Source organism: Nyctereutes procyonoides, unplaced genomic scaffold, assembly GCF_905146905.1.
Source record: "Nyctereutes procyonoides isolate TBG_1078 unplaced genomic scaffold, NYPRO_anot_genome, whole genome shotgun sequence".
Classification (NCBI taxonomy): domain Eukaryota; kingdom Metazoa; phylum Chordata; class Mammalia; order Carnivora; family Canidae; genus Nyctereutes; species Nyctereutes procyonoides.
Window position 1 is genome coordinate 34,300,241 of NW_026575133.1, and position 12,934 is coordinate 34,313,174.

Here is a 12,934-nt window from a genome sequence, read left to right on the forward strand (position 1 = left end):
CCCTGAGGTGACACCGTTGTGGGGGAGGTGACCTGTCTTGCTGCAGGGCCAGGTGCAAAGGTACTCAGTCCCCATCAGGTGGGAGTGAGCTGAGGTGGAGCGTGCCTCTGGCCACTTTCACCCAGGATGCTGGCCGCTAGACTCCCTGGTGGCTGCTGGCCCGTGAGCCCCCAGGGGAGTGGGGGGACAGCACATTCCCCAAAACAACTCTCAGTATAGGAGCCGAAGGGATCCTCAGAGCATGTGGCCCTCCCTGGACTCATGGGGGTCAGTGGGAGGAAGGAGAGAGGACGTGTGGAGGTGCTCTGGTGGCCACAGCACCAGGTCACCCCCCCTCTCCTGGATCCTGACTCCACCAAAGAGCAGGGTTGGGCACCTGTGGGGAGGAGGTGCTCAAGGTGAGCAGCACACATGTCCCTTCCTGTCCCTGCTGTTGTGTGGCCTGGGGCTGAGGTGGGTCCTGAGACCAGCGAGCATTGGTGGGGACCTGGGACCTTTCGGTGTCACCGTAGTGGCCATGAGGAGCCCAAGGCGCAAGGCTACTGGTTCCAGGCCCAGGTCTTCCTAGGAGCTTCACCGGGCCCAGATGTGTGCAGATACACTGGAGGCACAACTTTAAAACATTTTTTTGTGGCTAGAAGTCGCTCTTAGAAATGGTTCTTCTAGATTGAGACACTCCTGTAGGAAGGACTGTTATTCTACGCACTTGATGGAACGATGTCTCGTACATGTTTCTCAACAATGGTTACACATCAGCCAGTGTACCTCGGGGAATGGGCGGGTGTGCGGGGCTCTCTTTGTTGGGCTCCCCTAGCAGCTTCCCACAGTGAGACCGGGCGCAGCGGCGGGGGCCCACCTTCCTCCAGCCAGGGCGAGGGGGCCCAGAGACGTGCTGGCTGAGGGGCAGGTACAGGAGGCTGGGAATCTGCCAGCACTGCTTCCAAAGAGCCATGCTCAGAAGGGGGTGCAGAGCGGGGTGCAGCTGGGGGTCTCAGGAAGGACCCCAACCCGTGCCAAGGCTGAGACCCCGGGGGCTGGAGAGAAGCAGCCTCCGCTCCTGTTGGGAGCTACTGGGGCTTGGGGGTTCAGGCAGCACAGACAGGGTGGGATGGGGACTGTGCTCTTCGGCACCCCGGGAGCCCCCACATTCCCATCAAGCCAGTCCAGAGCTGAGGGGGCAGTGACGGCTCCAATCGCACGGGGGTGGCTCTCATCCATGTCCCGTGGCCAGGCTGGAACTGGGCACTGGCCTGTTCTAAGGCGCCACCCCTGGTCTGAACACCAGGGCCCAGGAGGCCTGAGTGCTGAGGTCAGGGCTCCTGCCACATGCATGAGATGGGCTTTCCTCTAGAGTCTGGGCTCCTGCCCCCATGGGCCTCTCCAGGCTCCCACGCCTACTGCCAGGCCCTCTGGATGTGGACCCAGCATTCCCATGAGGCTGACCACACTCCCTGGTCGGCCGGGACCGTTGCGATCTGCCTCCAGTGGGGCCATAAGGCCCGGGCACGTCCTCTTACCTGTCTCACAGGTGGGTCCCCCGAAGCTGGCCGGGCACTGGCAGCTGAAGCTGTTGACACCATGTGTGCAGGTCCCACCATTCTGACATGGGTGGGAAGCACATTCGTTCACGTCTGGAAAACAGGGCAGGCTGGGGCCTCAGTGGAGGAAGCCCGGTTGGGCAGGATCTGCCTGGATCCCTCGCTTCCGAGGTGGTCGGCCCAGAAGGGGCAGCTGTAGCACCCGCCCCCGTGCTCACCGTCGGGGAGCCACCCGCACCATGGGGACAGAGACCTTTGACCTTGGACCCTTGGGGCCACCGGCTGTGCCTGCAGTGTAAACTCACCTAGGTGACATCTCCTCCCCGTGAAGCCTGAGAGGCAGGAGCAGGTGTAGGAGGGGTTGCCTGTGACGCAGTCATCAATGCACTTGCCGCCGTTGAGGCAAGGGCGCAGGGCCAGGCACACGGATGCTGTGGGCAGAGGAAGGAGCGCGCCGTCCCTTCCCTCCCCTGACCCCAAGGGCCCGTCTCTGAGGACTGCCGTGCGGTCTGCTGGCAGCCCCGCATCCGTGGCCAGCTTCCCACGTCTCCTCGGGTGCCCAGTGTCCCTGCATGTCCTGCCGACATTTAGGTTCCCGAGCGGTGACTCTGGCTTCCCAAGGAGGGCAGGCTTCCCTAGCGCCCGTCATACCCACAGCACCTTCCTATCCCTTTCATCCGTCAACTTCCACATTTGTCTGAGGAAATAAGACACAGACCCAAGGGTGCCCAGCGCCACAGGAAGATGTGGGTGCGCCTCATGGGCAGGACGCCCGCAGACATGGAAGAGGGGGGCCCCGTGGGAACCAGGGGTGGTGGGCGGCGGTCGCTCGGACCCTCTTGGGGAGATGCAGTCTGGTCTCAGCGCTGCCACCACTGCTTACGGACACGCACGCCCAGCCGCCCCTCCGGGTGTCCCCGCGTGTAAACCAGGGGCTGGCCTCGGAGTCGTGGGAGTCAGGGTTTCTCACATCCTGGCCTCCTGGCCAGGATGTGCGTCCAGCAGTGCCCGAGGGCCCCCCAGTGCCCTGCCTGGGCCCTCCAGGACGGGCAGCCCAAGAGCTCAGCCCAGGGCGCCCTGCCCCTCCGGAGAAGTGAGGCCCCTGAAATTTGCAATTAAGCAGCATCAATTGGCAGGTGACTAGAGCACCCCAAGGCCTCGGGTCTCCTGGTACCGGGAGGGCCCCGGGAGATCTGGCGCGGCCTCAGGGGGCAGGGGCCCTCCGGGAAGGACCCTGTGGCCCAGAGCGCCATCAGGGCAGAGGCATCCTGCTGCATAGCCTTCCACTGACTTGGCCACACGGTCACTCAGCCGGCAGGCGCCTGGCTACACCCTGCAGCGTGAGCCGTTTCTGGACCCGCCTTACTCAGGAGCTGGGTTTCCAGATGTGGACGCACTGCCTCTGAGGGGCGAACCGACCCTCCCTTCCTGGCATAGCCACTGTGGGGGCCCCATTTCCTGGGCCAGCCGTGTGGGGAAGCCGCGGGCCTCCTGGGGGCGTCATGTGCTCCAGTTTGGAGGTCCGGCAGTGCCTCCTCCACCCACTCCCCCCAGAAGCCTGGGATAGCGGGAGAAGCACGTCGTGTGGGAAGGGATCCGCGGGGGACTGGCCAGACCCTCTCCCGGGGATCCCGTGTCCCAGGGGCTCCCAGCCTGCAGCCTTTGTAGGGGGCACGGGCCAGCCCACAGCTACACCCACACCTGCAGCCACCTGCTCAGACGTGCATGCACATCGCACAGGTGTCTGCTCACAGCAGCCCGCGTCTGCACTCCTGCCTTGATCCTCAACCACAACCAAGTCCCTGGCTGCGGGGACATGACCAGCAACCAGACCTGTCTGCCGCACAGACGCAATGGTGTCCCCCCCCACCCCCACACCACCGCTGCCCAGAGTCCGGGTGGGCAAAGTCTGGCCTGGGGCTGCTGGGGGGCTTGCATTCTTGGCTGTCCTGCCTGCCACCTTGGGGGAGGCGCAAGTGATTGGCTCCCTGGCTCCCCGGCCGTGGGTCCCGCATTCCCAGAGTGCAGAGTCCGTGAGTGGGTGGGCTGGGGTTCCCGGGCACCTCTCACTGAGGCATCACCCCTAGTCCTTGGTGAGCCTTCCCGCCCGGGGAGGGGTGCACATCTGCCCTCCCTGGCCATCTGGATGGGCTCCGCCCGCTGGCTTGGCTCTCAGGGATTTGGTGAGCCGAGCAGTGGACAAGAGGGCCCTCTCGTGGCCCCGGTCTCCTCGTGGGTGGGAGTGGAGTCCGCAGGACGGTCCCCACACTGTCCTCACTGTGGCCCTTGCGGGGCTGTGGTCAACTCTGCAGAGGGCCAAATCACGCATTTGACCCCCCCTCTGCGTTTGCAAGCATGAGGTTTCAGGAGGGTCCGGCTTCCCGCAGGGCCGCACGGCCAGAGGGGCCGGGACCACCCTCCGCCCCATGGACTCCCCCGCCGTGCGCTGCGCCTTCCGAGCCTTCCACTCCCTCTAGGCGGGTAGATGCCCCGGCTAGACCAGCTAGGAGACAAGCGCCAAATCCCACGGAGCAGCACCACTTGGCAAATGGGGGGAAAGGGTGAAAAGGGCTCCTGCCTTCCAGGTGGTCCCGGGGACACTGGAGACTGGACGGCGGCCCCGCCCCCAGCCCCCCGCCCCGATGCAGGTGAGAGAGAATGAACGGAGGGCGTCCACGCCTGGCCCCGAGGAGGGGCGCCCCGGCTCTTCCGCCTTGCGCCCTGAACCTCGGTCTCTGGCAGATTCCTCGATGGAGCTGGGGCCCCAAAGCCTCCCCGGGAAGAGGCAGGGCTGGGGGCGAGCCGGTATCTGCCCAGGTTCGTGGCTGAGGGAGAGGGGTCGGGAGGCCTTGCCCTCCTGGCCAGCAGCCTGCCCGCTCCCAGCGTCCCTGCAGCCCCAGCAGTGCCCAGCCCCGGCCTCCCGCCCCCAGGGTCCGCCCGCTCTCGTCATGCCACCCCAGCCCCCACAGCGCTGAGCCGCTGGCTCCATCCTCTTACTTGTATGGCTGCAGCCCCCCACGCGCACCTGGGCATCATCGATTCTGAACGCCCAGCGCCCGGGCACGCCCACGTTGGTGGTGGTCTCCACGTCGGCCATGTCCGCCGTGCGGGAGCCGGGGATGCTGAAGTAGCGCCTCCCGTCACCCGCATTGAAGCCGGCCTGCGGGTGGGGAGAGTGGGGGCAGGTCGGGCTGGTTTGCAGGTCTTGCTAAATTTCCGGAGACCTACCTCCCCCGCGGTGGCCAGGTGGAAGAGGTCCTGTGGACGTCAGCCTTGTAACCCCGGAGCTTCACAGGTTTGGGGGCATCTGTACCACCCTCCCCATTGGCCCTGACCTGACCAGCAACCTCCCAGCCAGGACCTGACCCCAGCCAGCCATTCCTCCAGCCACCCACCTTGTTGGACCCTGGCATGCTCCCCTCACACACACCTGCAGGGGCTCACCCCCCAATCTCTTGGCTCCCAGGGGGACCAGGGGCAGGTGTGTGAGCTCAGAAGAAAGTGGATGGCTAGGAAGGAGACGGGGGCATTCCCATCACAAGGGAGCATTCGCTGGCCACGGTCCCATGGGCCACAGGCCAGGCCAGACCCCAGGATGGTTAACACGCACAGAGCCAGGGGCCCTTCTGGCTCGGCTGCAGCTGGCCCCGGGAGGACAGGGCAGTGTGGGTCAGGACAAAGGTGCCTCTGACCTGAGGATGTTTCTGGGAGTCTGGCCTGGGACTGGCATCAGAACACTTCACACTGGCCTCTGCAGAGTCGTGGGGGGGCGGGGGGGTCTCCCTGCCTGATGAGCTCATGACAGTTGTGGCAGGGGGGAGCCGGGCCCCTACCTGGGCTGCGATGCCCCCCAGGCCAGTGGAGTCGCCCCCGCTGCTGGCGTGTGTGCCCGTGGTCCACGTGATGGACTCATAGTTGAAGATGGTGAAGGAGAACTTGCCGTCCGTGATAAGCACGGTCTGGAACGTGTTGACCTGCCAAGGAGGGAGGTCTGAACAGGGTTCTGCGCTTGCTCGTCCGTGCTGCAAGGGCCTGCCCCCTTCAGCACGGTCCACATCCCCTGGCCCCTCCTCTGTCTTCCCAATTGGATGGCCAGCCGTCTGCCACTGAACCAATGGCCTCGACCTCATGCCCCACTGTCCCTAGTCCCTAGTCCTGGCATAGGCCAGGACCCCTGACAGCTGTCACCTGGCGAGTGAGACATGCTGAAGGGCCCTGAGGACCCACCGATGCCAGGGACACAGGGCTTAGTGCTTACTGGGTCAGATCCACAAAACTGTCCCGTGTGAAACAAAAAATGTAAAGAGGGAAAGATAAAACGAGGCAACGAGGAAAAGCAGTTTTAGTGAATTTTGTTTTTCATGTTGTCATCTTCCATGAAGATATTATCGAGTAGTGTACGTATGAGACGTCATTTCAGATTGAGCAAAGGGTGGGATTGTTTAAGAAGTGATCTCGGGACAAACAGGAAACTGAAAAAGGATAAAATTAGAGCTTCCCATCGCTCGTGAAAAGAAATCCCGCATCAAGTAAGTTTGTGAATGGAACCATCAGAGCCGTAGAGGAAGAAGACCTAAGGGGGCTGTAGAGCTGCTTCGATCGAGGAAGGACCTTAAGCGTGACATTTGTTAACTGCAAAAACCAAGAAGGAGATTTATATACTTGACTACAGAAACTTCTGCACGTAAAAAAGTGCCCTGAGGTCCAACTGCACGGCCAACAGCAAAGTGGAGACTGTACTTATGACCCAGGCGGCAGTTGGAGCCGTTGGTATCCTTAATTCAAGCGGAACTTCTACAGGTCGGCAGGAGCAAGACGGAAGAGATGACGGGGTTGGCCGAGGTGATGGGAACAGACGCATCACAGCAGGGCCGACGACACCCGGCCGACGACAGAGGACAGCAGCGCTGGCAACCAAGGAGGCGGAAGGACGGAGAGGAGCCTCCCTGTGTGCGCAGCGGCGGCAGGGGAGGAGCACGCGGTAGGGCCAAGCCAGAGCCCTGCGGGCAGCAGCCTCCCCCTGGAGCCCCGGCCCGGGCACGGCCCCCAGCTGGCGAGGCCCGGCAGTGCCCACCCCTGGGTGCCCTGCCGTGGGTGCCGCCCACGCCTGGGCTGGTCTGCAGGTGTTCACGGTGGGACACCATTGGCTCTGCCCTTTACTTATTTAGCAGTGAACCACAGGGAGACTGAGGGCGCCCCTTGGGGGGGCAAACCTGGTGCTCCCGGTCTGGAGACAGCCGGACGCCGGGGCCCTGAGGCGGGCTGATGGGACCGCCAAGCGGCGGGGAGGTGCGCTGGTGGGGTCCAGCGTGCGGGGAGGAGCTTCACCCTCCCTCCCCGGGTGGCCTGCTCCGAGGCGCTGCGGGGAGGAGGGCCTTCCTGGCCTCCCCCCCCACCTTACGGACCAGCTTCCAGCCCAGACTCACGAGTGGGTCCCCGTCCAGGGGTTCCCGTGTCGCCCGGATAAGCATTTTGCAGCCCACATCTTGGGGCCTGCGGACAGGCGTTAGGGTTTCCTCCGTGGGCGGAGGGGAAGGAAATACCCAGGGTGGCCGCAGAGGCCAGAGTGGCTTCTAGGGTGATGAACAAGAAAGCAGAAGACGAGGGAGGTGCTTCGCGGCAGCGATCTGTCGGCAGCCGCCTTAGCCCGTCTCTCTCTGCTACCGGCGTGCTTTTCTTACAACTTGACAATAAGAAAAACAAAACTGACAAACTATCTGGGGGCTACGCATGAATAGTTCACCAGTGTGAACATGCGTCCGTCGCAGTGTTTACAGAAGAAGCCCGTCTTTCCCTATTCTTTCCCTAGCCACCGCCTTCCTCCTTTTAAGAAATTCCACAGTGCACGCCCGGCCGTCTGGAGGGCTGCCTCGCTGGCTGGCGCTCTCCCTCTCATCTAGGCTGCTGGAGGACCCAGGCTTGGCGAGCCACCCGCACCGATTTCCTCAGCCATCACTGCCGGGGACCCCGGCCGCACCTGCGATGCCCGCGGGGCGCTCGCACCCCTACCCCTGCATCAAGGCCTCACCTGCCCCACCCACTGCCCAGCCGTGTGCATGGCCGGGAACGCAGGCCCTGCCCTCGGCTGCTCTGCCTCTCCCCTGTGACCCCGAGGGCACACCTGACACATCTGTCCCTCAGGGCTGCTCTGAGCCACCACAGTCCTCCAGCTCCAGGGCCCCATGTGGCTGAGCTGCCACCCTCTGGCTGGCACAGCAGCCTCAGGGAGAGTTCCTCCCCCTGCTTCTTCTGAGTATGGAGAGTGTGCCCCAAGGGAGAGATGTGTCCCCAGTGCCTTTGTTGTTTGGTATTATCGCAGAATAAAGGATAAAGCAAATGGTTTCCAGGAGGGCTGGGGAAGGTCAAGGCTCTGTCGTCCTCCAACCTGCCTCCGTGACCATGGGAGAGTGACCCCCATCCCTGAGCAGTTTTTCCTCTCAGGCATGGACCAGTGGTTACATGTGACCCCCCTCAGCAAGGTAAGGCCACTTTGGGAAGACTCTGGGCCCCAGGTGGACACCCTCCCTGCCCCAGGACAAAAAACTCACAGGGGAAGAGGCGCTGCCTCCAAAGAAGGTCACGCGGTACCAGGTGGCTATGAAAACCCAGGTAGCAGAGAAGTCCGGGAGCTCAGGGAAGTATCGCCTGACATCCTCTGTGGCTCTGCGCAGCGTGGCCGGGTCAGTGGCCTCCCGGTAGTACACATCACCCGCACGTCGATTGTCCACATCTGCCCAGAAGGCTGCCACCACGCAGCGGTCCTTGGCGATGGGAAAGGCCACTGGGGTAAACTGAGAGACCTCCTTCAGGAAGGAGATGATCCCGTTATTGTTCACCTGTCAGAAAGTCAGAGAGGGGACCTCTGGGCACCTAGGGGTGGCAGGTGGGCCTGGTGGCCTCCCCTGCCTGACCCACCAGGCACCCCCTCCAAGGGGAGCTGGACTTGAGCCGGGCATCCCCAGGATGGCCGGACAGTTCCTGGCCCCTGATATAGAACACCTGGGCCTGCTCCATCCCCTTGAAGACAGGCTGTGTGCCCAGGGGACAGGCTCTGACCTGTTTGCTGCACCTGATGCCCTGCAGAGTGCCCAGACCTGGGGTCGGGCACGTGGGGTACTCAGGGCCTGGGTCCCACTTTAATCAGGGACCTTGGGAGAGCACAGCGGAGTCCTAGCCTCCGAGCCAGATCTGGACAGGTGAGTAGGCAGCATGTGGCGTGGGGTGAGGAGGTAGTGCCCAAAAAGCAGAGCTGGGGATGGGCAGGAGCCAGTGTGGCCAGAAGAGGCTGGAAGGGCCTTGGTGGCTGGGCTGGGGGGGGGGGGCAGTGGTGTATGCTCAGGATTCCAGACAGTGAGGAGCCCCAGCAGGCTCCTGAGCAGATGAAGGGGAGCAGCATCTCTGTGGTAAGACAGAACTGATCCCAGGGCTGATTCCTGCCACCCAGTTAGCTGTGCAACCATGAGGCAGGTTAGCCTTGCCTCTCTGTGCTCTGGATTTTTACCTATGAGATGGCGATAACACAAGTTCTGGACTGGGTTTAAGGTGGCTCCCAATGGGTAGTTTTCCAAGGTTCTAGGCAGAAGCAAAGAAAACCCTCTCGGGTGGAAGATGGCATCATCTTAGGCCTCAAGCCATTTGTATAAATAATTTTTCAAATACAAAACCCAAGACACAGTCAAATCAGGCACACAAGGAAGCAAGATGCCACCAAGAATAAGCAATGAGAGAAACACCAGATATCAGAATTATCAGACAAAGACTATAAAATAGCCAAGTTTACCGTGTTCCAAGAAAATGCAAGCTTTAAATTTTGTCAGAATAGTCAAAATAATCTTGGAACAGAAGTGGAACAGAAGTGGAAGACTTATACTTCCTGTTTCAAAACTTAGCACAAAGCTATAGTAGTCAAAACAGTGCGGCACTGGCATAGAAAGATAGAATAGTATGCCTAGAAATAAACCATCACAAATATGGTCAAGTGATTGTTATCAAGAGTGTCAAGACCAATAGAGATAAGACAGTCTTTTCAACACATGGTGCTGGAAAAAACGGATATCTACATGTAAAAGAACGAAGTTGGACTTTTACCTAACAGCATATACAAAAATTAAATAAAAAAGGGTTGAAGGCCTAAACATGAAAACATAGGATAAAAGCTTCATGACATTGGCTTTGGCAGTAATTTCTTGGATACAACACCAATGGTGCAGACAACAACAACAAACCAGGAAAACTGGAGTTCATCCAAATTAAAAAGTATTTTTTGCATCAAAAGACACTATCAGCAGAATAAAAGGCAACCCACCGAGTGGGAGAAAATATTTGCAAATCATTAGGCTAATAAGGGATTAATATCCTAAATATATAGAGAACTCCCACAACTCAACAACAACAAGGACCTGATTTAAAATGGGTAAAAGTCTTCAATAAACGTTTTCCAGAGAAGATATACCAATGGCCAATAAGCCCGTGAAAAGATGTTCAACCTAACTAATCATTAGGGCAATGCAAACCCAAGCCACAGTGAGCTCCACTTCACACCCATCAGGAGATGGCTACTATCAAAAAACAGAAAAGAACAAGTGTAGGCAAGGATATGGAAAAACTGGAACCCTCGTGCACTGCTGATAGAGATGCAGAATGGCACAGTCATTGAGAACAGTTGGCAGTTTCTCAAAAAAATTGCAAAGAGAATTACCATATGATCCAGAAATTCTACTTCTGGGTATATGTCTGTATTCGTCTGCTAGGACTGCCATAACAAAATATCAGACTGAGTGGCTTAAACAACAAATTTGTGTTCTTGTAGTTCTAGAGCTAGACATCCAAGATGAAGGGGCCATCAGAGGTGGTTTCTAGTGAGGCCTCTCTTGGCTTACAGATGGCTTCCTCCTTGCTGTGTCTCCACGTGGCCTTTCCTCTGTGTGCACATGAAGAGGGAGAGAGCTCCCTGGTGTTTCTGTCTCTTATTATCAGATTAAGGCCCCACCACTATAACCTCATATAATTTAATTACCTCCATAAAGGCTCTACCTCCAAATACAATCACAGTGTGTGTGTGTGGGGGGGGTAGGAATTCAAAAGATGAATTTTGGGTGGCAACACAATTCATCCACAGCTATATCCAAAAGTAATTGAAGGCAGGGTCTTCAACAGATATTTGCACACCCATATTCATAGCAGCATTATGCATGACAGCCCAAAGGTAGAAGCAACCCAAGTTCCATTAGTATATGAATGAGTAAGCAAATGTGGTCTCTCTACAATGGAGTATGATTCAGCCTTAAAAAAAGAAATTCTGAAATGTGCTACAACATGGATGAACCTTGAGAACATTATGCTCAGTGAAGAGACTAATGCTGTGATTTCACTTATATGAGGGACCTAGAGTAGTCATATTCACAGAGAGTAGAATGGGAGTGGCCAAGAGGCTGGGGGCAGAGAACGCGGGGGCATCTGATGGGGATAGAATTTCACTTTTACCAGATAAAAGGAGTCTGGAGGTGGACGATGGTGATGACTGCACAACATGAATGTCCTTAATACCACTGAACCGTACATTTAAAAATGGTTAAGGAGGTAATTTTTATGTGTATTGTTCATTAAAAAAATGATTTAAAAAAGGGCTGGGGGCTTCTGCCTGGCTGGCTCAGTTAGTAGAGCATGCAACTCTTGATCTCAGGGTCATGAGTTCGAGCCCCATGTTGGGTGTGGAGGTTACTTTAAATAAGTATTTTTTCGAAAAGGGCTGGGATAAAAAAATCATCAGGGATGGAAATTATCTTTTAAAAAAACATTTTAAAGAACTAGACAGAAATTCTAGTACTTAAACTAACAGCAAATTAAGAACTAAATAGGGATCCCCAGGTGGCTCAGTGGTTTAGCACCTGCCTTTGGCCCAGGGCATGATCCTGGAGTCCCGGGATCATGTCCCACGTCGAGCTCCCTGCATGGAGCCTGCTTCTCCCTCTGCCTGTGTCTTTGCCTCTCTCTCTCTGTGTCTCTCATGAATAAATAAATAAATAAATAAATCTTTAGAAAAAAAAAGAACTAAGTAGATTTAAGATCAGATTTGAAGCAATTGAAGAAAGAATTAGTGAACTGGAAGAGAGGTCAGAAGAAACTGTCTGGAATTTAGAGCAGAGGCAGAAAGATGGAGAGTAGAGAAGAAAAAATAAGACTTATGTGAAGCAGTAGGATGGTCAAATAAATGTATGGTTTGGCTTACCAGAGGGTAAGGAGCTACAAAGGCAATGACTGAGAATTTCTAGAACTGATGAAAGACACTAGGCTACATGTTCAACAGTCCCAGTGATTCCCTAGCTGGAAAAATAAAACAACAAATGACTGTTGGAAATAAAAACAAAAACAAAAACAAAAAAAAAAACAACAACAAAAACAATGACAAGGAGACAATTGTAAAAGGAGAAAACATACAAATTACCATCAGGGGCCTTACAAGTGAAGTGACAGTGGATTTCTCACGAGCAGTGATGGGAACTAGAAAACAGTGAGGTCATCTCTTTAATATGCTGATCTTAAGAAAATAACTGCTAACACAATCTTATACCGAGATAAAGTATCTTTTATTACTGGAGGCAAAATAAAGATAATTCAGATAAATAATAAGTAGATAGTAACTAAATAGCAGACACATATGAAAGAAATTCAAGTCAAAGGGAAACTTAAAGTCAGAGATGCAAGAAGGAAAACAGGGCAAAGAAGGTGCTATTGACTCAATGTCTGTGTCTCCCCAAAATTCTTATGTTGAAATCTGACCTCCACTGTGATGTCATTAGGAAGTGGGACCTGTGGGAGGAGATTAGGTCATGAGGGTGGAGCCCCCACGGAGGAGATTACAAAAGAGAGCCCAGAGAGCTCTCTCTGTCCTTCTGATGTGTGAGGACACAGCATAGAGATGGCTATTAACCAGGAAGTGGTTCTTCACCAGACACTAAATCTGCCAGCCCCTTGATCTTGGATTTCCCAGCCTTCAGAACTATGAGAAATAAATGTTTGTTGTTTAAACCACCCAGTCGATGGCAGATTAAAACAGAAGTTATGAGAATAAATCTAAATGAACATTGACTCTATAAGGGAATAATATAAATAAAACTTTGTGTAATTGTATAAAAAAATCTCTGGAATTAAAATTCCTGATAATAGGGGATCCCTGGGTGGTGCAGCGGTTTGGCGCCTGCCTTTGGCCCAGGGCGCGATCCTGGAGACCCGGGATTGAATCCCACGTCGGGCTCCCAGTGCATGGAGCCTGCTTCTCCCTCTGCCTGTGTCTCTCTGCCTCTCTCTCTCTCTCTCTCTCTCTCTCTCTGTGACTATCATAAATAAATAAAAATTTAAAAAAATTTTAAAAATTCCTGATAATAGCCTATAAATTG

At 56.1% G+C, this 12,934-nt stretch overlaps 1 protein-coding gene across 5 annotated transcripts in view; it reads right to left on the reverse strand.

Moving 5' to 3' along the window:
- SNED1 (sushi, nidogen and EGF like domains 1) overlaps positions 1-12,934 on the reverse strand; it is an 81,494-nt gene that overhangs the window by 48,930 nt on the left and 19,630 nt on the right. For 4 of the 5 annotated variants that reach the window (XM_055300349.1, XM_055300350.1, XM_055300348.1 and 1 more), the window contains exons 2-6: positions 8,087-8,374; positions 5,372-5,512; positions 4,536-4,698; positions 1,844-1,969; positions 1,518-1,631 (exon numbers count right to left, since the gene is read on the reverse strand). In XM_055300349.1, coding sequence (XP_055156324.1) covers positions 1,518-1,631; positions 1,844-1,969; positions 4,536-4,698; positions 5,372-5,512; positions 8,087-8,374 — 832 coding nt within the window. The remainder of the gene's footprint in view (positions 1-1,517; positions 1,632-1,843; positions 1,970-4,535; positions 4,699-5,371; positions 5,513-8,086; positions 8,375-12,934) is intronic. The other variant, XM_055300352.1, reaches the window with a different exon arrangement.